This window comes from Lactuca virosa, chromosome 5, assembly GCF_052849685.1.
Source record: "Lactuca virosa cultivar CGN04683 chromosome 5, Lactuca_virosa_CGN04683_v6, whole genome shotgun sequence".
Taxonomy (NCBI): Eukaryota; Viridiplantae; Streptophyta; class Magnoliopsida; order Asterales; family Asteraceae; genus Lactuca; species Lactuca virosa.
Genome location: NC_136430.1, coordinates 100,194,679 through 100,219,065, shown reverse-complemented (window position 1 = coordinate 100,219,065; position 24,387 = coordinate 100,194,679). Strand labels below are relative to the sequence as shown.

The following is a 24,387-nucleotide window of genomic DNA, read 5'->3' as shown; positions in this document are numbered from 1 at the left end:
AGCCGAGCTCAAGCTCAAGTAAGTTTTTCGAAATAACCATATGTGTTGTCATGGTAAAGAAAGACAAATTTCTAAAGGTTTTATAGAAAAAAAATGGGTGCGATGCATGCAAATAGCCGAGCTCAAGTAAGTTTTTCGAAAATACCATATGTATTGTCATGTTTAGTATGATTATATGTGGATTGCATACTAGATTAGGGCTAAGGATCTGATTGGTATTGCATGATAGAATGCTTGGTTAGGAGAGATGATTTTTTGCCTATTATGTGAACTGGTAGTGAAGCATGCTAGTTATTAGAGATCTTCATGAGTATCTGAGATAGGACTATCTGATTATGTGATGCCTTATTGTCGTCGTCAATGCTCGAATGAGGCGTGTTTCGTGCTTTGGTAGACCTTCATTGATGTATATTAGCTATTAAGCATATACGATAACTTGCATACTACAAGTATTAAACAATCTTAGGGTGTTAGGTTAAGCTATACGACACAACACTTTTTTTAGTCCAACCATTATAGTGCGAGATCTCACAGTCATAGGAGTTTTTAATATTTATAGTATGTGATTGTATCTGTGAGGTAGCTAGGGGACGTCGGTGGAAGTCTCTTTTGCAGCAGATAGTAGGGATAGGGAGGAGGGGAGAAATCCTAGGGGAACCTTGGAAAGTATAGTAGCTTGTTGTATGTGATATTTATTAGGGGTTTAAGGAAATTAGTAAGGGGGTGACTTAGAGGATTCAAGATAATTCTTGAGGAAGGTATAGATAGGTGTGGAAGGTAGTATTGGGCTCATACTAATAAAAACACAAGGAGTCAAGGAAAGTCATGATAATTATGAGAAACTTCTAGAGTGTGAGCTTCTTTGTGTGAATAATGATTTTTTGCTTGTTGTATTTCAGTATGGTGATGAAGCGTGGTGGAGTAGGAGGTTTAGGATGTTGTTCTAGTTCGGGCTCTAGTATCGAACTAATTTTTGAGGGATTACATGAGTTCATCGCGTCGGAGATTATGCGCGGTATCCTTGATGCGACCCCTGTGATGTTCGGGACGATCAAGGAAGAGATTGTAGAGATGATGGAGGAGCGCTTCAAGATATTTCGAGCCCATATATCCATCGGACAATATGGAGCCCTTACCCTCACATTCAAAGATTTTCAGGGATGTGGGGTACCAGAGTTCTCTGGGGGTGAAAGACTCCATTATCGCCAGGCGATGGATAGTTAACATGGAATGTGCTCAGACGGTAAGCTTCTGCCCCGAAGGGTCGAAGGTGAGGCTCGCTGCAAGGTGTTTGAGGGAGCAGGCTCATGGCTGGTGGGAGGATGTTTGCTTTGATCTGGGAGCACCGGCTATTGAGGCTTTAACTTGGCCTGATTTTCTGTCCAGATTTCGAGCAGAGTTTGTACCGGCTGTCGAGGTGCAACAGCTAGAGAGGGAGTTCCAGGATCTGGGCTAGACGACTGATACTATGGTAGAGATCACTGCCAAGTTTAGGGAGAGAGTTTTATTGGTTCGACAGTATGCCGCAGACGAGGAGATGAAGAAGATCCAGTACTAGACCATGCTAAAAACGGATATTAGGGAGTTTGCTTTTCATTTTGTCGGACATTGGAGGATATGATAGCCAAAGCCTGGGAGCAGGAGATTGACTTGGATCACCGTTGAAGCGGAAGGAAAAGAAGGTGTAGATGGTTGGGGGTCCTACAAAGAGACCCAAGACTTTTAATCAGTGATCTAGAGGCCAGTCGGGACGGGGACGATATGGTAGATGTGGGAGAGTGCATGAGGGGACTTTCCGAGAGAAGGGTGATAGCAGCTTCAAGTGCGGTAAGACTGGACATTTTATCAGGGATTATCCCCAGAGATCAAGTGGTCTGATTTTCATCCATTGCAATCAGATGAGCCATAAGAAGGTTGATTGCCCGAGGTTGACGAGAGGAGCGGTAGTGGCACCCGCTCCAGCTACCTTGAGGATCACAGATGGATGAGAAGGCAAGGCGACAACCCCTGTGGTGAAGAGCATGGTTTTTCAGTTGATGGCCGAAGAGGCGCGTGCGACTCCTGGTGTGGTTACGAGTATGTTCTATATTTAATATTCTCTTTTATTATTGTTTATGCTTATGTTTCATGTGGTGATATTTAGGTATGTTCTTATTGAACGGACTACCTGCTCTGGTTCTTTTCGATTCAGGTTCTACCCGATCTTTTCTGTCTCTTGCGCTTAGCAAGAGGTTTGACGACGTTGCTGGTGGGATATATTTCCATTTGGAGGTTGAGATTGATAATGATCGTCCGGTTAATGTTTCGATGTATCATCGAGTTTGCATATTTGAGATCTTCAGTGAGAGATATTCCATTGACTTGGATCCCATTCCATTATGTGAGATGAAAGTGATTGTGGGTATGGATTGGTTGAGCCTTAATGGGGCTATGACTGAGTGCGAGCATTAGTTACTGAGAGTTCGAACTCCAACTTGAGGAGAACTAGTTATATAGGGTGAGGTTACTTAGCGTGGGTCGGCTCTCTATTCATATGTGAGGGCTACGAGGTATCTTTAACATGGATGTTATGGATATTTGGCTAATCTATCAGATACTCGGGTTGAGGGGAAGACGACCGTTGATGATAGGCTTGGCGTTTGAAATTACCTCGGTGTATTTCTCGAGGATTGTTTGAGATTACCTGCCGAGAGACAGGTTGAGTTTCAGATTCATTTGACTACGGGTATGGCTCCAATAGCCAAGGCACCCTATCGTTTAGCGTCATCGGAGATGCATGAGTTGTCTATGTAGCTGCAGGAGCTACTAGACAAGGGGTTTATAAGATGGTCATTTGTGAAGAAAAATGACGGTTCACACGGGATTTGCATTGATTACCGGTAGCTGAATAAGTTAACGGTGAGGAACCGTTATCAACTCCCGAGGATTGATGATTTTTTCGATCAATTGTAGGGTGCATCTTAGTTCCCCAAGATTGATTTGCGTTCAGGCTACCATCAGATGAGTGTTCGGGATGAGGACGTTTAGAAAACAACTTTTAGAACTCAATAGGATCATTACGAGCTCATGGTTCCTTAGTGACTCACCAATGCACCAGTGACGTTCATGGATCTCATGAACAACGTTTGCAGACTGATGTTGGATCGGTCGGTGATCATCTTGATTAATGATATCTTGCTCCATTCTATGACCAAGGAGCAGCATGAGGATCACTTACAAGAGGTTCATGAGACTTTGAGGAGGAAGAGTCTTTATGGCAATCTATCCAAACGTGAGTCCTGGTTGCACAAGGTGTAGTTCTTGGGACACCTTGTCAATTAGAAGGGTATATTGGTCGATCCGGCTAAGAGCGAGATTGTGATGCAATGAGAGGTTCTGAGGTTTCATCCGAGATTCGAAATTTCCTTGGCCTAGGATGGTATTACTGGAGGTTTATTGAGAATTTCTCTAGGATCGCAATTTTATTGAACAGATTGACGAAGAAGACATTTACCTTTTGTTGGGGGCCTGAGCATAAGGTGACATTTGAGACTCTAAGGCAGATATTATGCAAGGTTCGGATTTCGATCCTACCCGAGGATGTTAACACCTTTCTCGTTTATTGTGATACTTTAATCATGGGATTTGGTGCAGTTTTTCTGCATCAGGTTCATGTGATTGCTTATGCACCGAGGCAGCTGAAGCCCCACGAGGCGAATTTCCCTACGCATGATCCGGAGTTGGGGGCTGTGGTTTTGTCCCTCAAGACTTGGCGACATTACATTTATGGGGTCTGTTGTACCATTTATATGGATCACAAGAGCTTGAGGTACTTGATGGATCAACCGAGTTTGAATATGAGGCATCGTAGGTGGATCGATGTAGTAAAGGACTACGATTGCGAGATTTTATACCACCCTAGGAAGGCCAATGTGGTGGCCGATGCACTGAGTCGCAAGGTGACCTGCACACCTATTCGAGATCTATGATTGAGAATGAGGGTGGTTAGCCTATTACTGGAGCAGATTCGTGAGGCTCAGGTCGAGGTTATGAAAGAAGAGCACCGCAAGAGTGAGCGCATCATGGGGCAGGTTTCAACATTGGATATTCCTATGTGGAAATGGGATTAGATTGCTATAGACTTCATTACAAAGTAACCACAAACGAAACATGGTGTAGATTTGATTTGGGTCATCGTGGACCGATTGACCAAGAGTGCACACTTTATCCTTATTCATGAGTATATTTCTGTAGAGAAGCTGGATGATGTCTACATTCGTGAGGTGGTAGCACGACATGGGGTGCCCGTTTCTGTAATCTCAGATCAGGATATTCGTTTCACCTCCAGGTTTTGGAGGAAATTCCATGAGGAGTTGGGTACCCAGTTACATTTTAGTACAACATATCATTCCCAAAATGATAAAAAGAGCGAACGGACATATCAGACGCTCGAGGATATGCTTCGGGCATGTGTGTTGGATTTTGGTAGGAGTTGGGATACGTATATACTCTTGGTCGAGTTCTCCTACAACCAAAATTATCATGCTAGTATCGACCGACCTCTTTTGAGATGCTTTATGGGATGAAATATTGGACCCCTATTTGTTCGGGGGAGGTCGGACAACAGTCATGGAGAGTATCGAGGTGGTACTTAAGACTACTAAGCTGATTCAGCAGGTGTGTGGGAGGCTTCGGACCATACAGAGCCGTCAGAAGAGCTTTCCAGATAGACGCCGTTCGGATCTTAAGTTTCAGGTCGGGGACTATGTGCTCCAGAAGGTGTCGCCCAGGAAAGGCGCCATTTGGTTTAGGAAGCGGGGAAAGTTGGGCCCCAGATTCATTGGTCCTTTCAGGATCCTTGCCCGGGTGGGAAAGTTGGCATACCAGTTGGATTTTCCGGATGAGCTCAACCAGATCCATATTACTTTTCATGTCTCTCAGTTGAGGAAGCGCATAACCGATGATTCCACAACAGTTCCATTGGATGATATTCAGGTGGATGAGCACCTGGACTATGTTGAGAGACCAATTATGATACTTGACAGGAAGACGAAGGCCTTGCGTAACAAGGTGGTAGGCTTAGTGAAGGTGCAGTGGTAACAACAGAAAGGTTCCGAATGGACATGGTAACCTGAGGTGGAGATGAGGAGCACAACCCTGAGTTGTTCGCGGAGGCGGACTAGGGAATCTACATCCCCTTTTTATTTTCAAATTGGTTTTCTAAGGATATTTCAATTTTTATTTTTAGGTTTTTTCTTACTTTTCAGATTTGCTCACATTCGGTGAACGATTGTCGACGTCTAAGTAAAAAAGAAAGACGGTGAGGGTCATTGTCGTATCCTCGGTTTTGGTCGTATGGTGGTATTATAACAAAGTCTTTGATCCCAATTTGTATCGGAGAACTATGATTATTGATAAAAAATGGATGGTTGGCTTACTAATAGATATCAGAACTTTAGTTTAGATTGGAAATCTTAGGTGAAACCTGATTATGAATATACCCTTTGTAAGTTGTTTAGATTTTTTTTCTAGCTTCTTTGTAGCACCCGTTTTAGGCATATATTAATTCCTAATTTTTGAATTTCATTTTGGATGGCCACAACATGGTGGAGGCTTCTCCACGGCGTGACAATGTCTTTTTAATTGTGGGGTTTTTAATCACCACCATGGCATGTCCATGTATTTGCCACGACGTGGCAACTATTTTTGGAGAAAACCCTAATTTTTGGGCTTTGGGCCCTATTGAAAGGACACGATGGCTAGGGTTTCATGATCATTTAGCCTCCATTACTCTCCCAAACTAAGAAACCTTAACCCTAGCATCCTTTGCATGTTGTGAGCTAATTTTTGGTACTTTGTGATCTTTGAAGGATGAAGAAGGAAGTGTAGTGGAAGAATCTGCAAGCAATCCACCTCCACCTCCACCATGTTGGGTTCAACGCTTAGTGGATTAAGGACCGAATGACGTAAGAACGTCATTTCAGCTTCGCTACGGTGTGGCGGGTATCTGACACAACGTGGGGCTAAAGGAAGACCACGATTATTTTGTCTGTTAGTTGCTACGACGTGGCTATTAGGGGTACGACGTGGAGATCGGTTGTGGCCATCCTGACATGCTTGACTTGGATTTTGATCAGGTTTAGACCCGTGGGCCACGACGTGGCCAAGGGATGGCCACAACATGGAGGTTGAATGTTATGACTTAGACTATGACTTTGACCTTGTTGATTTTTGACCAAATTGCTAGATTTAGAAGGTGGCTTAAGGGTTCACTTTGTGTGGTTGATTAGGTTGTCTTTAGAACTCGTACTTCTACTATGGGAGCTACTGTTGATTTTGTCTGTGAGGTGAGCCACTTCACTCTACTCATAGGTCGAATGTACCAATGCCGACCCATCGGATTATGTTTGTAGGATGCTAGATATCTTTGTGACTCTTGCATGACTATTTATGTTTTATATGAGCGGGTTCCGATTATATGTGCGAGGCCCGAATGATATAGGATGCGCCCAAATGATTTGGCTGGACCCTTAGCATGTATGTTGGGTTGGGCCTGTTCTTGTTTGATATATGGTATTTTGGAGGAACTCACTAAGCTTTGTGATTACGATTTGTGTTAATTTGTTTTCAGGTACTTCCGATTCAAAAGGAAAGAGCTTCGCATGATCACATTACACACCCCGTAGTTTATTTATGCATTACCTTTGACTCACTATTGTTGTCTGAGGATAAATTATCATAGTCTGATTACCTTTTTATTGGAAAGAAATGAACGTTGGTTCTTTGGGTTACTCTAAAAATAATTATTTTTTACCATAATTTTTTTGGGACATTACAAGTTGGTATCATAGCCTTGGTTTGAGGGATTCGGGCACACTCTCGAGTGTGTTTGAACTGAAACTAAGGATTTTGTAAAATATTATAAAGTAAGAGAATTTTCTAAAGTTTTGATAGAAGAAGAAGGGGTTTGATGCATGCAATAAGCCAAGCTCAAGTAAGTTTTCCCAAAATACCATATGTGTTGTTATGTTTAGTATGATTATATGTGGATTGCATGCTAGATTAGGGCTAAGGATCTGCTTGGTATTTCATGATAGAATGCTTGGTTAGGAGAGATGCTTTTATGCCTATTATGTGAACTGGTAGTGAAGCATGCTAGTGATTAGAGATCTTCATGAGTATCTGTGATAGGACTGTCTGATTATGTATTGCCTGATTGTCTTCGTCAATTCTTGAATGTTGCTTGCTTCATGGTTTATAATCCCTTCACTGATGTCTATTAGCTATTAAGCATATACGATAAGTTGCATACTACAAGTATTAAACAATCATAGGGTGTTAGGTTAAGCTATATGACACAACTCTTGTTTGGGTCCAACTGTTATAGTGCGAGATCTCATAGTCGAAGGACTGTTTAGTATTTTTAGTATGTGATTATATTAGTGAGGTAGCTAGGGGACGTCAGTGGAAGTTTCTTTTGCAGCTGGTAGTAGGGAGAGGGAGGAGGGGAGAAATTCTAGGGAACCTAGGAAAGTATAGTAGCTTGTTGTGTGTGATATTTAGCGGAGGTTTCAGGAAGTTACTAAGAGGGTGACTTAGAGGAATCATTTGGCATTACTTGGAGGTATAAAGTTCTGAACTTGGTGAAGTTATACTTAGATCTTATTTTGGGCTTGATTTCATATTCTTTTGGTCCCATAAGCTTGGTATTATGCGTGGGGTTACTCTAATCCATCTAGGTTGTCCTTTCAGAGGTTTTAGAGCCTCTTGAGTCATACAATGTAATCTTGGACACTAGTTTCTTCTCATGCATGGTACTAATGGATTAAGAGGTTAGGATCTTTGGTGTTGAGCACTTAATGGCCATGTAAGACCATAAAGTTGGAAGCTTTATGTTCAAAGACATCATTTTGAACTTGGATTTGGAAAATGGACTTAAGGGCTTAAGGATTAAGATCTTAGTGAGTTGGGTTGGCAGCCAGTTGCGTACGTTGGGCGTACAAGGCGTACGCTGCGCGTACGTGGTCAACAGGCTCGTGCCTGGTCAACCAACGCGTACGTTGGGCGTACAACTGAGTACGATGAGCATACTCAGTTGGGTTGACTCAGTTGACTTTTTGGGAATATTGACTTTTATGTGATGGTACTTTGGGGGAACTCATTAAACATTGGCTTATAGTTTTTGGTTATGTTTTCAGGTACTTCCGAGGATTGTAGGAAAGCGAAGGCGTGACTGTACACTTCCTGATTTTTTGTTGTTGATCTTGGGAAACTCTGATTTTAAATAATATTTTGGACACAATGGTTTTGTGAACACTTTTAATAGTAAATGGATGGTTTGACAAGTTTAAATTGGTTGTGATTTTTGAGGCGTTACAAGTTCGTATCAGAGGCTTGGTTTGATCGAATTGGAAGAACATCCGTGTGAATCTAGGCTCAAACTAAAGAACTACAAAGGTTTTAAATTGATTTTCAAAATTGTTTTCAAAATTAACCAATAAAGGGTGTGATGTGTACGATTAGCCGGAGCCAATAAGTTTACCCCAAGTTGCCACACAGTTATCCATTATTATATTTATGGTAGAACAACATGCTAGTTGTAGGATAGAGATTTTCAAGAAGTGCATGATAGAATTGTCGGAGGTATGATGCCCTACTTCCTATAGAGTTTTCTTCCTCGTTGTTATATGACTCTTTCGGGTGTGAATTTACTATTAACTGAATACGCTAAGTCACATGTTGCGTGGGTTAAATAATATTAGAGTTAAAGGTTTGGTTATATTGCACAACTCTTGTCTTAGTCCAACCGTTGTAGGGTTGAATTTTTAATCTAGGATTATTTAAGTTATGTTGCATGTGCTTGTATTCATGCAGTAGTTAACTGGCACCAATGGGGGTTATTTGGCAGTTGGCGACTGGGTGAGATGCAGGTCCTAGGATAGCCTAGGGAGTATGTAACGATCATGTTGTGTTTTTACAAGTGTTGGGGAGCATCATTATGAGTGAGTGTGGATGTAGCATGCCATTTTGGAAGGATTAGTCATTCTCGAGAGAGTGAGGATAGGATGTATGCGTATCCTAGTAATTGCATTGGTCTCGGGGTGGTTGTGATGATCCTTGAGACAAATACGGGTAAGTATGGAAGGAAGTATGGGCTCGTACTGCTGGAAGCACTGGACCCATATGCATCGCAAGGAAGTCACAAACCCCGAGGGGTAGTCCCGCCATGTGGTTGTAGCAATATCTGTTGTGGCAATTCTGATGCTCTTGATTCCTTTTCAATATGGAGTTCGCTAGGGGATGTGGTTCGGGATCTAAATCTGATGGCCAGGATTGGTTGGGGTTGACTGTTGATCAGATTCATGAAATGATTATGATTGAGGTTTCACAGATATTGCAGGAAGAATTTTCTGGTATCGTGGATCGGATCATTGACATGTTAATTGCCAAGTTCGAGGAACGAACTACAGCCTTGCGGACTGCGAGAGGTACCGATGAAATGAATGTTGGAGGAGATTTGGATGAGGGTACACGATTAGGAAAGAGGAGGAGGGATTTTTCAGCGAAGGATGAGGAGACCGAGGCTGCTAATTTGGGTGCTGGAACCCAAGGGAGTTGTTATATCTACAGGTCTTGTGGGGGAACCCACGGGTTTGTTTGTCACAAGTTCAAATGCTATAAGTGTGGAGAAAGAGGTCATGTCTTTCGTGAATGCAAGAGGGAGCGGATGTGTTTCCACTGCCACCAGTCGGGTTATCTCAAACTTGACTATTTTACATGGGTAGCGGAGGGAGCGCTAGCCCAGATGTCCGCCGTCCTGCGACCGGTCAAGGTTGAAACGCAAGAAATCACAGGTATGAAATTTTGATCATTGGTTTAATTTTTGAATGGATAACTATTTGTGTAGTAGCTTTTTAGAATCATTACACTAGCATCTATAGTATGTGATGGCTCAGGGTTGTATTATGTAGATCTTTGGAGTACCTTATCCGGTTGATTTGATTCTGATCCCCATGGGGGATGTGTGAGTGATAGTGGGGATGGATTAGATGAGCAGGTTTGGTGCTAAAATAGTCTGCAAGGGTCAACAGGTGGTGGTTTACATCCCAAGTGGGGGAGAACTGGTTATCTATAAAGATGATACTAGGGTTGGCTCAGGGTTTTGTTTGGCAGCCAGGGCTCGACAGTATATTCAGCATGGGTGTTTAGGTCATCTAGCTTATGTGATTGATAGTCGAATAGGGGATAAGACTTTGGTTTCAGACCTGCCAATTGTCAGGGAGTTTGCTGATGTGTTCCCTAAGGAGTAACTCAGTGTGCCTACCGAGGGGCAGGCTGAGTTCAGGATTGACTTAGTGACAGGTGCGACTCTGATTTCCAAGGCGTCATACCGCGCAACACCACCCTAGATGCAGGAGTTGTCCTCTTAGCCTCAGGAGCTGTTAGGCAAGTAGTTCATCAGACCGAGCAGTCCGACGTAGGGAGCGTCGATATTGTTCGTGAAGAAAAATGATGGTTCACACCAGATGTACATCGATTCCCAGGAGTTGAACAAGTTGACGGTGACGACCCTTTATCCCCTTCTGCGGATTGATGACCTCTCTGATCAGTTGCAGGGTGCATCTTGGTTCTCTAATATCGATCTGGGGTCCAGATATCATTAGGTGAGAGTGAGAGGGGGGGACATGGAGAGGACCTCATTTCAGACTCGTTATGGGAATTACGAGTTCGTGGTGATGCCATTTGGGCTCACCAACGCGCCTGCAGTGTTTATGGATTTGATAAATAGGGTATGCAGGCGGATGCTCGACTGATCAGTCATTATGTTAATTGACAATATCTTGGTTTATTCCAAGACTAGAGAGCAACACCAGGAGCCTTTGAGAGCTTTTGGGAGTGTTGGGGCGAGGAAAACTGTATGCCAAGTTCTTGAAGTGTGAGTTTTGGTTATGAGAGGTCCAGTTCTTGGGACATCTCGTTACCTAAGACGAGATTTTTTGTCAATCTGGCTAAGATCGAGGCCTTGATGAAGTGGGAGGTTCTGAAATCTACCTCAGAGATCAGGAGTTTCTTGGGTTTGGCAGGATACGATCAGAGATTTATTCAGGATTTCTCCAAGATCGCAGTATCCCTCACTCGTATGAAGAGGAAGGAAGTGGATTTCCGATGAGTCCCTAAGCACCAGGTTGCTTTTGAGACGCTGTGATAGAGGTGATGTGAGGACCGACGTTGACTCTTCTAGAGGGTGTCGAGGATTTTGTGGTATTTTGTGATGCATGCATCACTGTTTTAGGGGTGGTCCTTATGGAGAGGGGATAAGTGATTGCTTATGCTTCACAGAAGCTAAAGCCACATGAGGGACGATGTAACACCCGGATTTTCAGGTATATTATTCTTAATTATTTATTTTTGTGAATCATTGACCTACTCGACGAGTTGGTGCTATAACTCATCGAGTAGAAGCGCGGTGGCCACGTGAGTTTAATGAACTACTCGACGAGTCCAAGAGTAGATTCGCCGAGTAGGCGCTGTGGGTGGAAACCCTAAATCCTCAGGCTTCTGCCCTATTTAAAGGCACTTATGGCCTTCATTTGCGGCTACCATTCCAGAGAGAGAACCCCCATCGAGCTTGAGTGTGTAGAGCAAGAGAGAGAAGGCCATTTGAACTTTTGGTGTGATTTTGCAAGAAAGGAGAGGAGCTCCAGCAAGAAGGGTCAAAGGAGGTTGTTATTCTGAGTTAGCCAAGCAAGAAGTTCATCTTGAGGTACCAAATCAGAATCCTCTTTCTCTCTATTGTATGGATTTCATTATTTGGGGTTAGGCCTTGAATCATTCCTTTTGGGGTCTTGAATGCCTCAACCCCCCCCCCCTTTTTTTCGAGTTGGGTTAGAGATCTGGACCCTTTTGGGTCCAGGGAGTCCTAAGCATCCAGCTTTATGCATTTCCAATGGAGTTTTGAACCTAGGTTGCCATTTTAGGAGCTATTTGACCAAAAAGAGCCTTATGAGTGTTGCATGAGTATAAAGGTCAGACCTTTACATGACTTTCGAGTGTTTAAAGGTCAGATCTATTAGTTAGAGAAGCAGACTGACCTCAGAAGGTCATTTGAGTATGTCTATGGAAGGAACTCTCCGAGTCCATAGGGAACTCGACGAGTCGAGTCGGGGTTGCCCCGCGATTCATGACCAGAGGTAACCCGTCGAGTGGAAGGTTCACTCTACGAGTCGAGTAAAGACTTAGAAGGATTCGGAGGACACACTTGGACTCGCCGAGTCACCCGAGTGCACTCTTCGAGTCGTGTCAAAGTTTGACTGTTGACTGGAGTTGACTTCAGTTGACCTTAGGGTTTTGGTCAAGCTGGTTCATGAGAGATCAGGGAGGGGTAGAATGGTCTTCTACCCATCCTTTAGAAGTAAGGACATGAGAAGGTATTGATTAGAAATGTTATTATGTTAATAGGAGGAGGCTAGGTCGGGTTATCAAGCAAGAGAGATTTTCCGACATCGTATGAGGTGAGTCTTCTCACTATACTTTACCTAGAATGGTAATATGTGTGACCGGAAGGTCTTATGTGCTATGAGGAGTATGTGATGTATGCTGTTATTTAATATGTATGTGCTATGTTATGTTATGAGTAGTATGTATGGACCGGAAGGTCATTATGATATGGACCGGAAGGTCATTATGATATGGACCGGAAGTTCATTATGGGTAGGACCGGAAGGTCTACCAAGATTGTGGGACGGAAGTCCCCTGAGACACATGGACCGGAAGGTCTTGTAGAGCTATAGCCTTGAGTGGCGTATGTGCGTATGTGGTATTTTGGGGAAGTCACTAAGCATTTATGCTTACAATGTTTGTGTGATGTGTTTCAGGTACCATTGAGGTTCGCGGGAAGGCGCCGGCATGATCTGTACACACTGATGGGATTATGTATTAGAGATCTTGGGATTTGTTTTATTATGATGACATGTGATACAATGGATTCTTATGATATCCTATGAATGAAATTATGTTTTAAAAAAATGAAAAATTGTTTTGAAAATTTACGTTGTTACAAGTTGGTATCAGAGCCTTGGTTTGAGGGATTCGGATGCACCTTCGGGCGTATATGAACTCAAACTGAGGATTTGAGAAAGTTTTTCATAAAAGAGACAATTTTTCTAAAAAGTAAAAGAAATTGAGAAAAGCGGAAAGAAGCAGTGTGTACGATCAGTCAGCACCAGAATGGTGATTTCCCAAAATACCCTTACATTATGTGTTACGAGATATGATATGAAATGTTATGCATGCTAGAGTAGGCTAGGTATTCCTATTAGGACTAGAGTGGCCTGATTTGTGATGCCTTAGCCTAGGAGATTACTGCTGCTATGAGATTCTTCGAAAGTGAGTAGGTAGCAGTGAGGAGCTTATGAGAAGTCTACCGAAGGGTAGCCTATGCTTAGCGAGATGTAGAGTACTTGTGATCTGGGATCCTAGGAGGAGGACTTGGAATGAATGCTGATGCGGTGTGGAAGGTAGTATAGGGCCCGTACTATTGAAAACACCGGATCGATGCGCAGTCCAAGTAAGAATCCTTAGGGTACCAGAGGACAAGTAGGGTTGAGCTATTGAGTGCAAGTATACTCGAGCAAGTCTCTGATTTATTTATGTTATGTTTCAGAGGCATCATGGTTGGGACACGTAGCCCTCCAGAGAGCAGTGGGGTTAGCGATGAGGAGGTTCGCCGATTGATTCATGAGGAGGTGGCCGCAGCCATCCGGGCGGAGATTCCGGAGATGTTTGGGTCAATCAAGACCACCTTGATTGAGACGTTTGATGAGCGATATGCTGCTCTGTCTGAGGCTTTCGTTGCTGCAGCCACCGCAGCTGTCACTGCCGCGAGGCCACAGGGAGGTGACTCGTTGCTGTACCGAGAGTTCAGCAACACGAAGCCACCAGAGTTCGATGGGACTCAGGATCCGATAGTTGCGATGAGGAGGATTTTTGACATTGAGGTATGCTTCTACACGTGTTCATGTCCGGAACATCTGAGAGTACGGTTCGCGCTGAACCAGTTTCGCTTGGGGGCGAAGGACTGGTGGAAGTTTGTGTCGGCAAATTTCACCCCTGCTGAGCTTACTGCGGTGACCTGGGAGAGGTTCACCACTATGTTTCGTGATGAGTACGTTCCCCCGGTGGAAAGGGAACGGCTGGCCCAGGGGTTTTTGTCCCTCAAGCAGGGTACTGATTCTGTTACTGTGATCACCAGGAAGTTTCATGAGAGGGCGATGTTTTTCCCTGAGCATGTGTCTACCAAACAGGCACGCATGAGCCGGTATCTGAGCATACTAAGGAGAGACATTCGCGAGTTCGTGGCGAACTAGACGTACCGGACGTTTGCCGAGCTTCAGGACAATGCCCGGAAGCCGGAGATTGAGCTAGAGACTCAGGCCAGGGAGGAGGCCGAGTCTCAGAGGAGTGACAGGCGACCGGTACAGGTACAGCTGGCAGCTAAGCGGGCTAAGCCCGCTGATACGAGATCTGGAGGCCAGAAGGGCCGCACTTGTGGGAAGTGCGGCAAGGGACATGATGGAGTGTGTCGGGCGGGCGCTTGCTACAAATATGGCAAGGAGGGGCATATAGCCAAGGACTGCCCCAAGGGATTTATGGTTTGCTTTCATTGCAACCAGACGGGTCACCGGAGGGCCGAGTGCCCACAACTGTCATAGGGATCAGCACAGGGATCTGCCCCTGCTACTGCACGAGCTACTGAGGGTCGGCCAGTGAAGGCCGAGGCACCGAAGGCTCGCGGGAGAGCCTTCCAGTTGACAGCGGAGGAGGTCCGCGCAGCGCCCGATGTCGTGGCTGGTATGTATTCATTCATTTATTTACGCTGAGTTGAGATATTGTGCTTATATTATGATATGCGTAGGTACTTTTCTTGTGAGTTCTGTACCTGCTTTGGTGTTATTTGACTCGGGTGCGAGTCGATCATTTGTGTCGTTAGCGTTTAGTCAGCACATCCGTATTCGACGAGAGGCGTTGAGTCGACCTCTACGAGTTTCCATAGCTGACGAGCGAGCGATGTATGCTACTGACGTGATTCGAGGATGTGTACTCGAGATCTTCGGCGTTGAGTTCCCGATAGATCTGATCCCGATTGCGATGGGGGACGTTTAGGTTATAGTGGGTATGGATTGGTTGAGCCAATTTGGGGCGGTTATAGACTGCGAGCGGCAGACGGTGACGATACGAGACCCTAGTGGGGGAGTGCTGACTGTATATGGCGAGGGTACCCAATGTGGGTCAGCATTTTGTTCGGCTGCTAGAGCAAGATAGAGTTTACAGCAGGGCTGCAGCGGGTTTGTAGCTTATGTGATGGATACACGAGTGGCCGCAGAGAGATTGAGTTTGATTGATGATGTTCCGATAGTGCGTGAGTTCCCGGGTGTTTTTCTCGAGGAGTTGCCGGGTATGCCTCCCGAGAGGCGGGTGGAGTTCCGTATCGATTTGGTTCCCGGGGCAGCGCCTATCGCCAAGGCGCCTTATCGCCTTGCGCCGCCAGAGATGCAGGAGTTATCCTCGCAGCTTCAGGAGCTGCTGGGGAAGGGGTTTATTCGACCGAGTAGCTCGCCGTGGGGAGAGCCGATCCTTTTTGTCAAGAAAAGGGATGGTTCACACCGGATGTGCATTGATTACCGGGAGCTGAACAAGTTGACGGTCAAGAACCGTTACCCCTTACTAAGGATCGATGATCTGTTTGATCAGTTACAGGGAGCGTCTTGGTTCTCCAAGATAGATTTGAGGTCTGGATATCACCAGATGAGAGTGCGAGATGAGGATATCCAGAAGACGGCATTCAGGACTTGTTATGGGCATTACGAGTTCGTGGTGATGCCTTTTGGGCTCACCAATGCACCGACAACATTCATGGATCTCATGAACAGGGTGTGCAGGACGATGTTGGATCGATCGGTGATCGTGTTCATCGACGATATTCTAGTGTATTCGAGATCCCGAGAGCAGCATGAAGAGCATTTGAGGGAGATCCTCGAGGTTTTGAGATCGGAGAGGCTTTACGCCAAATTCTCCAAGTGTGATTTCTGGTTACGAGAGGTCCAGTTCTTGGGGCATCTCGTTAATCAGAATGGGATATTGGTCGATCTGGCCAAGATTGAGGCGGTGATGAGTTGGGAAGTGCCGAGATCCCCCACCGAGATCAGGAGTTTTCTGGGGTTGGCAGGCTACTATCAGAGATTTATCAAGGATTTCTCAAAGATTGCCGTGCCACTCACTAGGTTGACCCAGAAGGGCGTTGCTTTTACGTGGGGTCAAGAGTAGCAGACCTCGTTTGAGACTCTTCGCCAGAAGCTGTGTGAAGCCCCGGTGTTAGCCCTTCTGGAGGGAATGGAGGATTTCGTGGTGTATTGTGACGCATCAATATCGGGGTTAGGTGCGGTGCTTATGCAGAGAGGGCACGTGATAACATACGCATCGAGGCAGCTGAAGCCTCACGAGGCGAGGTATCCCACCCACGATTTGGAGTTGGGGGCAGTGGTGTTTGCCATCAAGATATGGCGTCATTATTTGTATGGGGTTCGGTGTATCATATACACGGACCACAAGAGTTTGAAGTGCTTGATGCATCAGTCCAACCTGAACATGCGCCAGAGGAGATGGTTGGTTGTGGTAAAGGATTATGACTGCGAGATCATGTACCACCCGGGCAAGGCTAACGTTGTAGCCGATGACCTGAGCCGTAGGGCGGAGAGTGCTCCGATACGAGATATTTGTATGACGATGACGGTGATGACTCCGGTGTTGGATACCATCCGAGAGGCCCAGGCAGAAGCTGTGAGACCGAAGAACCGCAAGAGAGAGCGGGTGATGGGGCAGGTATCTGAGTTTGTTACCGATAGCCGAGGGCTTACGACCTTTCAGGGTCGGATTTGGGTGCCGTTTACGGGCGGGGCACATACCATCCTGATGGAGGAGGCGCACAGATCGAGGTTCTCGATCCATCCCGGGGCCACTAAGATGTATTTGGACCTGAAGAGAGAGTATTGGTGGCCCTGTATAAAGAGGGATGTGGCGTGGTTTGTTGAGAGGTGCTTGACCTGTCGCATGGTTAAGGCCGAGCACCAACGTCCGCATGACATGTTGCAGCCCCTCGAGGTTCCCCAGTGGAAGTGGGAACAAATTTCCATGGATTTTACCACCAAATTGCCAAGGACCGCGAGGGGTGTCGATGCAATTTGGGTGATCGTTGACCGGCTGACGAAGAGCGCTCACTTCCTTGCTATCAGCGAGAGCTCTTCCGCAGAAAGACTGGCAGAGATGTATGTGAGAGAGGTGGTATCGCGGCATGGAGTACCGATTTCGATTGTGTCAGATCGAGATGTACGTTTTACTTCCAGATTCTGGAAGAAATTCCACAAGGAGTTGGGTACGAGGTTTTCATTTCAGCACCGCTTACCACCCACATACGGACGGACAGAGTGAGAGAATGATTCAGACGCTCGAGGACATGCTCCGAGCATGTGTGTTGGATTTCGGAGGAAGTTGGGACACATACTTACCATTGGCTGAGTTTTCCTATAACAATAGCCACCATTCGAGTATTGGTATGCCTCCCTTCGAGTTGTTGTATGGGAGGAGGTATCGGACTCCCATCTGCTGGGGAGAGGTAGGGAAGCGAGTGATGGGTAGCACTGAGATAGTGCTTCAGACGACTGAGCAGATGCAGCAGGTCAGGCAGAGATTGCTGACATCCCATAGTCGCCAGAAGAATTATGCGGATTGGCGACGATCCGAGCTTGAGTTCCAGGTTGGAGATTTCGTACTCCTGAAGGTATTTCCTTGGAAAGGAGTGATCCGATTCAGGAAGAGGGGCAAGCTGGGGCCCCGGTACATTGGTCCTTTCAGAGTGACCGCAAGGGTAGGCAGGGTAGCGTATCGTTTAGAGAGCTACCTGTGGAGTTGAGCCAGATACATGATACCTTCCACGTGTCTCAATTGAGGAAGTGTATAGCCGACGAGTCGGCAGTAGTGCCACTAGAGGATATTCAGGTGGATGCGAGCCTTAATTATGTTGAGAAGCCGATCGCGATCTTGGATCGGAAGATCAAGGTTCTGAGGAACAAGGAGGTGCCCCTAGTTCAGGTCCAGTGGCAACATCGGAGAGGGTCCGAGTTGACTTGGGAGCCGGAGTTGGAGATGCGGGAGCAGCATCCAGAGTTGTTTTCAGAGCGAGACTTCGAGGGTGAAGTCTGATTCTAGTAGGGGAGAATTGTAACACCCGGATTTCCAGGTATATTATTCTTAATTATTTATTTTTGTGAATCATTGACCAACTCGACGAGTTGGTGCTATAACTCGTCGAGTAGAAGCGGGATGGCCACGTGAGTTTAATGAACTACTCGACGAGTCCAAGAGTAGACTCGCCGAGTAGGCATTATGGGTGGAAACCCTAAATCCCCGGGCCTGTGCCCTATTTATAGGCACTTATGGCCTTCATTTGCGGCTACCATTCCAGAGAGAGAACCCCCATCGAGCTTGAGTGTGTAGAGCGAGAGAGAGAAGGCCATTTGAACTTTTGGTGTGATTTTTCAAGAAAGGAGAGGAGCTCCAGCAAGAAGGGTCAAAGGAGGTTGCTATTCTGAGTTAGCCAAGCAAGAAGTTCATCTTGAGGTACCAAATCGGACTCCTCTTTCTCTCTATTGTATGGATTTCATTATTTGGGGTTAGGGCTTGAATCATTCCTTTTGGGGTCTTGGATGCCTCAAACCCCGCTTTTCGATTTGTGTTAGAGATCTAGACCCTTTTGGGTCCAGGGAGTCCCAAGCATCCAGCTTTATGCATTTCTAATGGAGTCTTGAACCAAGGATGCCATTTTAGGAGCTATTTCACCAAAAAGAGCCTTATGAGTGTTGCATGAGTCTAAAGGTCAGACCTTTACGTGACTTTCGAGTGTTTAAAGGTCAGATATATATTAGTTAGAGAAGCAGATCTGACCTCAGAAGGTCATTTGAGTATGTCTATGGAAGGAACTCGCTGAGTCCATAGGGAACTCAACGAGTCGAGTCAGGGTTGCCCCGTAATTCATGACCAGAGGTAACCCGTCGAGTGGAAGGTTCACTCGACGAGTCGAGTAAAGACTTAGAAGGATTCGGAGGACACGCTTGGACTCGCCGAGTCACCCGAGTGCACTCGACGAGTCGGGTCAAAGTTTGACTGTTGACTGGAGTTGACTTCAGTTGACCTTAGGGATTTGGTCAAGCTGGTTCATGAGAGATCAGGGAGGGGTAGAATGGTCTTCTACCCATCCTTTAGAAGTAAGGACATGAGAAGGTATTGATTAGAAATGTTATTATGTTAATAGGAGGAGGCTAGGTCGGGTTATCAAGCAAGAGAGATTATCCGACATCGTACGAGGTGAGTCTTCTCACTATACTTTACCTAGAATGGTAATATGTGTGACCGGAAGGTCTTATGTGCTATGAGGAGTATGTGATGTATGTTGTTATTTAATATGTATGTGTTATGTTATGTTATGAGTAGTATGTATGGACCGGAAGGTCATTATGATATGGACTGGAAGGTCATTATGATATGGACCGGAAGGTCATTATGGGTAGGACCGGAAGGTCTACCAGGATTGTGGGACGGAAATCCCCTGAGACACATGGACCGGAAGGTCTTGTAGAGCTATAGCCTTGAGTGGCGTATGTGCGTATGTGGTATTTTGGGGAACTCACTAAGCATTTATGCTTACAAGTGTTTGTGTGATGTGTTTCAGGTACCAGTGAGGATCGCAGGAAGGCGTCGGCATGATCTGTACACACTGATGGGATTATGTATTAGAGATCTTGGGATTTGTTTTATTATGATGACATGTGATACAATGGATTCTTATGATATCTTATGAATGAACTTATGTTTTAAAAAAATGAAAAATTGTTTTGAAAATTTACGTTGTTACACACGATATCATACTCATGACCCAGAGTTGGGAGTGGGGGTGGACAATGGTGTTTGCCCTCAAGATTTGGAGATATTTTCTTTATGGGGTCTGTTGTACCATTTACACAGATCACAAGAGTTTGTGATATCTTATGGACCAGCCGAACCTGAACATGAGGCAGCGCAGGTGGCTGGATGTGGTTATGGATTATGACTACGAGATCCTTTACCATCCGGGTACAGCGAATGTAGTAGCGAATGCCTTGAGCCGCAAGTCAGTTGGATCTTTAGTTGGGCGATGTGTATGTTCGGGGGATGGTTGCTCGTTGTGGGGTTCCAGACTCCATTGTTTCATACCGAGATGTTCAGTTCACTTCCCGATTCTGGCATAAGTTCCATGAGGAACTGGTCACGAGGCTAAATTCGGCACGACTTATCACCCACAGACTGACAGTCAGTGTGAGTTGGGATTTGTAACATCCAAATTTTTTTTAGGTATAGTATTGTGTATTTTAATTTGAAGATTTGTGGAGAGACTCGACGAGTTGAGGGTCCAACTCGCCGAGTCAAGTCGAGATATTCGCATGGAATTAATGAGTGGACTCAACGAGTCGGGAAACTAACTCGCCGAGTAGATGCTGGGAAGAGAAACCCTAATTTCTCGAGGTTGGGGCCTATATAAGGGAATTTATGCCCTCATTTCCGCCTCATCAGTTACCCTACACCCCTGATAACAAACCCTAATTTCTATTTGAGTTAGAGAGTGAGCGAAAAGCTCATATTGAGGTTCTTTTGCTTTATTTGAGGAAGAGGAGTAGGTTATCAAGCAAGGAGCTGGAGAAGAGGCTATTGGGTCCAGTGATTTTCTATCCAGAGCTCTTGAGGAAGGTATGAAAGTCTTCACCTTTCATCTTATTTTGTATAGATCTCATATCTATGGAGTTTTAGGGATTTTCGCCATCTTTTGTTTGGGTCCTTGAGTAGCATGAGTTATCAAGAAGTCTAGACCTCAGATCTGGACCTTGTGAGGTCCCTAGAGTGTAGATGTCCCAACTTTATTCATCCATATGAGGGTTTTTGGGCTTAATCATTCATAAAGGGCGTGTATTGTCATTTTGGAGCAAATACATCATGCATGTACATAAAGATCAAAGCTTTACGTGATTATTGAGCCTTGGGATAACGAATCTAGTGTTGGGAGCGATAGATCTGTTTTAAATCGTCTGAATGAGCAATGGGTCTGAATGAACTCGCCGAGTCGATGAGCCGAGTCGACGAGTTGGTTAGGGTTTGTCCCGGAGAGCAAAATCATGCGATAGCTCGGCGAGTTGGGGGTCAACTCGACCAGCTGAGCTGGACTTCCACAAGACTTCAGAGGAAATGAATGGACTCGACGAGTTACAAGGGTGCACTCGGCGAGTCGAGTCAAACATGGACTGTTGACTCGAGTTTAACTTCTGTTGATTTTGGGGTTTTGGTCAACATGAGTAATAGAGACCATGGAGGGGTAAAGCTATCTTTTATCCACTTCAAAGAGTTAGAGAGAGAAAGGAATAGCCTTCGGTTATTTGAGTCGTGAAAAGAATATTAATTAGAGATATTCATCATTATGTTAGGCGGAGGCTAATTCGAGATCCGAGCGCGAGGTTATTAGCTTACCTGCTTACGAGGTGAGTCTTCTCACTATACTTTACCTAGAGTGGTATTTATGTGTGACCGGAAGGTCTTTATGTGCTTACTTGAGTTGTGCAGTTGTCTGTGTGATATATGCTATATTATGACCGGACCGGAAGGTCCAACGAACCACGGGGCTAGAGGGTCCCAACCAGACCGGACCGGAGGGTCCAACGAATCATGGGACTGGAAGGTCCCAACCAGACCGGACAGGAGGGTCCAACGAATCATGGGACTGGAAGGTCCCGAACAGACCGGACCGGAGGGTCCAACGAATCATGAGACTGGAAGGTCCCAACCAGACTGGACCGGAGGGTCCAACGAATCATGGAATTGGAAGGTCCCAACCAGACCGGATCGGAGGGTCCAACGAATCATGGGACTGGAAGGTCCCAACCAGACCGGACCGGAGGGTCCAACGAGCCGCGGGACTGGAGGGTTCCACTGAGACACATTGACCGGAAGGTCTTACAGAGTATAGCCTCGAGTGGCTAATGTGTTGTATGTGGTACTTTGGGGAACTCACTAAGCTTCGTGCTTACCGTGTTATGTGTTATGTGTTTCAGGTTCTTATCAGGATCGCAGGAAGGCGCCGGTTTGATTGTACACACATCCGAGTTAGAGATATGTCTTTGGAGGATCCTGGATTTGTGTTAAACGATTTTGAAAATGTATTGATAATTTGTTACTTGTGAGTTTTAAGAAAATGTGACATGTGGTTTATTGTGTTTTAAAAATGAAAATTTTGGTTGAAAAATTTACGTCGTTACAAGTTGGTATCAGAGCCTTGGTTTGAGGGATTCGGATGCACCTCCGGGTGTTTGAACTCTAACTGAGGATTTGAGAAAGATTTTCAAAAGAGACAAATTTTTCTAAAAATGAGAAAGAGTTTAAGAGAAAACGAGTTGGAGCAGTGTGTACAATCAGCCAGAGCCCGAACGGTGATTTCCCAAAATACCCTTACTGTTGTGCTATGAGATATTTATGAGATATTTTATTAGATATTATGCATGCTAGATATAGGCTAGGTATTTCATAATTTAGGACTAGAGTGGCCTGATTTGTGATGCCTTAGCCTAGGAATTGCTGCTATCTGTGATTTGCTTTTGAGTATGTGCGGAGTAAAAGTATCCAGCAGGAATCCTTTTAGAGAAGGATTGGAGTAGAGGAGTAATCTAGGAGAGATACCTAGATGAGCATTTGAGGAGCCTACTGAGAGAGTAGTCAGACGCCCGCGTGGGGTAAAGTTGCTTGAGTTCGGTGATATCCTTTGAGTATGAGGAGAGCAAGTGGGTAATAACGTAGAGGGGTATTACGTGCTGGTGGAGATTATTCGATGCCTGAATTCTGTTTTCTTCGTGCTTTGTGGAACTCTCGATGATGAGAGTCAGCTACTGAGTGAATATGACAATATTCAGGAGGTGGATGGCTGGCATCATAAAGAGTTTTTCAGTAGCTGATGGTAGAGAAGTGTGAGAACCTAGGAAGAGCCTAGGGAGCGAGCTTAGTCAGATGAGTACACTGATAGAGGAAAGTATTTGTTGGGGAGCGACCAGGTTTAACGGGATTGGTGATCGAGAAAGTTGAGCACCTACTTAGGAAATCTGGGATGATCCGTGTGGAAAGTATGGGTAGATGTGGCAGGTAGTATGGGCCCGTACTACTGAAAGCAGAGGACCCATACTCGAAACAGGGAGAATTCTAGAGGTTCTAAGTAGCAGATTGATAGGAGATAACATGGTTCGAGTACCATGACTCGTAGCGGTTAGTGCTCATGGTTCTTCAAGTTATCCCGTTGTGATTGATTAGTCTGAGAAGGACCCATACTCGAAACAGGGAGAATTCTAGAGGTTCTAAGTAGCAGATTGATAGGAGATAACATGGTTCGAGTACCATGACTCGTAGCAGTTAGTGCTCCTGGTTCTTCAAGTTATCCCGTTGTGATTGATTAGTCTGAGATCAGATGTGATAGAGTGTGGGGGCAGAGGGCCATGTTGAACGGGTTTCTATGGAGCATACATTGAGAGCGAAATCGAGTTAGCTTCCAAGAAATTTTAGTGAGATGTCAGTTGGAGTCGCAAGACTCAGGAATGAGTAGAGATAGTGCTTTATGGGGGATTCTGGTCTGAGTTGAGCAATCGACCGATAGTGGAGATGTCACTTTCTATGACCAAGAATCGTGCTATTTCCATTTCCTGTAAGTAGCAGAAGAGATATTGAGCTTCCGGCTTCAGAGCATGGAGGTAAACCCTGTGGGGTAGCATGGGTTGCGATCTTTCACCCGAGTATCTGGGCAGTATGTCTTCCGCAAGGTAATATTATAGTATGAGAGGGTCAGCAGTGATGACTGAGATGATCAAGGACAAGGATATGCCCTATTTGAGGATAGTAGGGCATGCGTTAGCAGAAGTGTTGGGTGGTCAAGAGGAGTACATTAGGGCGGTGGCCCTCATTGTCTACGATGGATATCGAGTGTGGGAGTAAGGTTTCTGCTCTCTTGATAATTCTCATGATGGTACGTCGGTTGGGGAGTCAAAGATGAGGAGTGTCAGAATTCATTATTCTCAGACTGAGAGTCATGGCTACTACAGGACAGTTAAGATGTCCGGTAGTGCGTCAGTGTGAGATTTTGAATGACACGTTGGGGAGTTTTCGAGGGTTTTACCTGAGAATCGGAATGTTTGGAGTTCATGGGTCTCTATCGGAAAGATCATCGAGTGTTATGTGGTACTTTCCAAGAGTAAGTGTGATGTACCTGATGAAGCATCCTGTGGAATAGATTGATAGTGT

At 45.3% G+C, this 24,387-nt stretch overlaps 1 protein-coding gene across 1 annotated transcript; it reads left to right on the top strand.

Annotated features, from left to right (window-relative positions):
• The first annotated feature begins 2,021 nt into the window (after window positions 1-2,021).
• On the top strand, window positions 2,022-2,451 carry LOC145111519 (uncharacterized). Its single transcript, XM_079047788.1, has 2 exons — window positions 2,022-2,076; window positions 2,144-2,451. Exons 1-2 carry the CDS (start codon window positions 2,022-2,024, stop codon window positions 2,449-2,451), a joined length of 363 nt encoding a protein of 120 aa, XP_078903914.1.
• Window positions 2,452-24,387: the final 21,936 nt, after the last annotated feature.

Coding starts and splice junctions, on each gene's coding strand:
- LOC145111519 (XM_079047788.1), top strand. CDS start 2,022: ATGGTTTTTCAGTTGATGGCCGAAGAGGCGCGTGCGACTCCTGGTGTG. Junction 2,077..2,143: donor GACTCCTGGTGTGGTTACGA/GTATGTTCTATA, acceptor GGTGATATTTAG/GTATGTTCTTATTGAACGGA.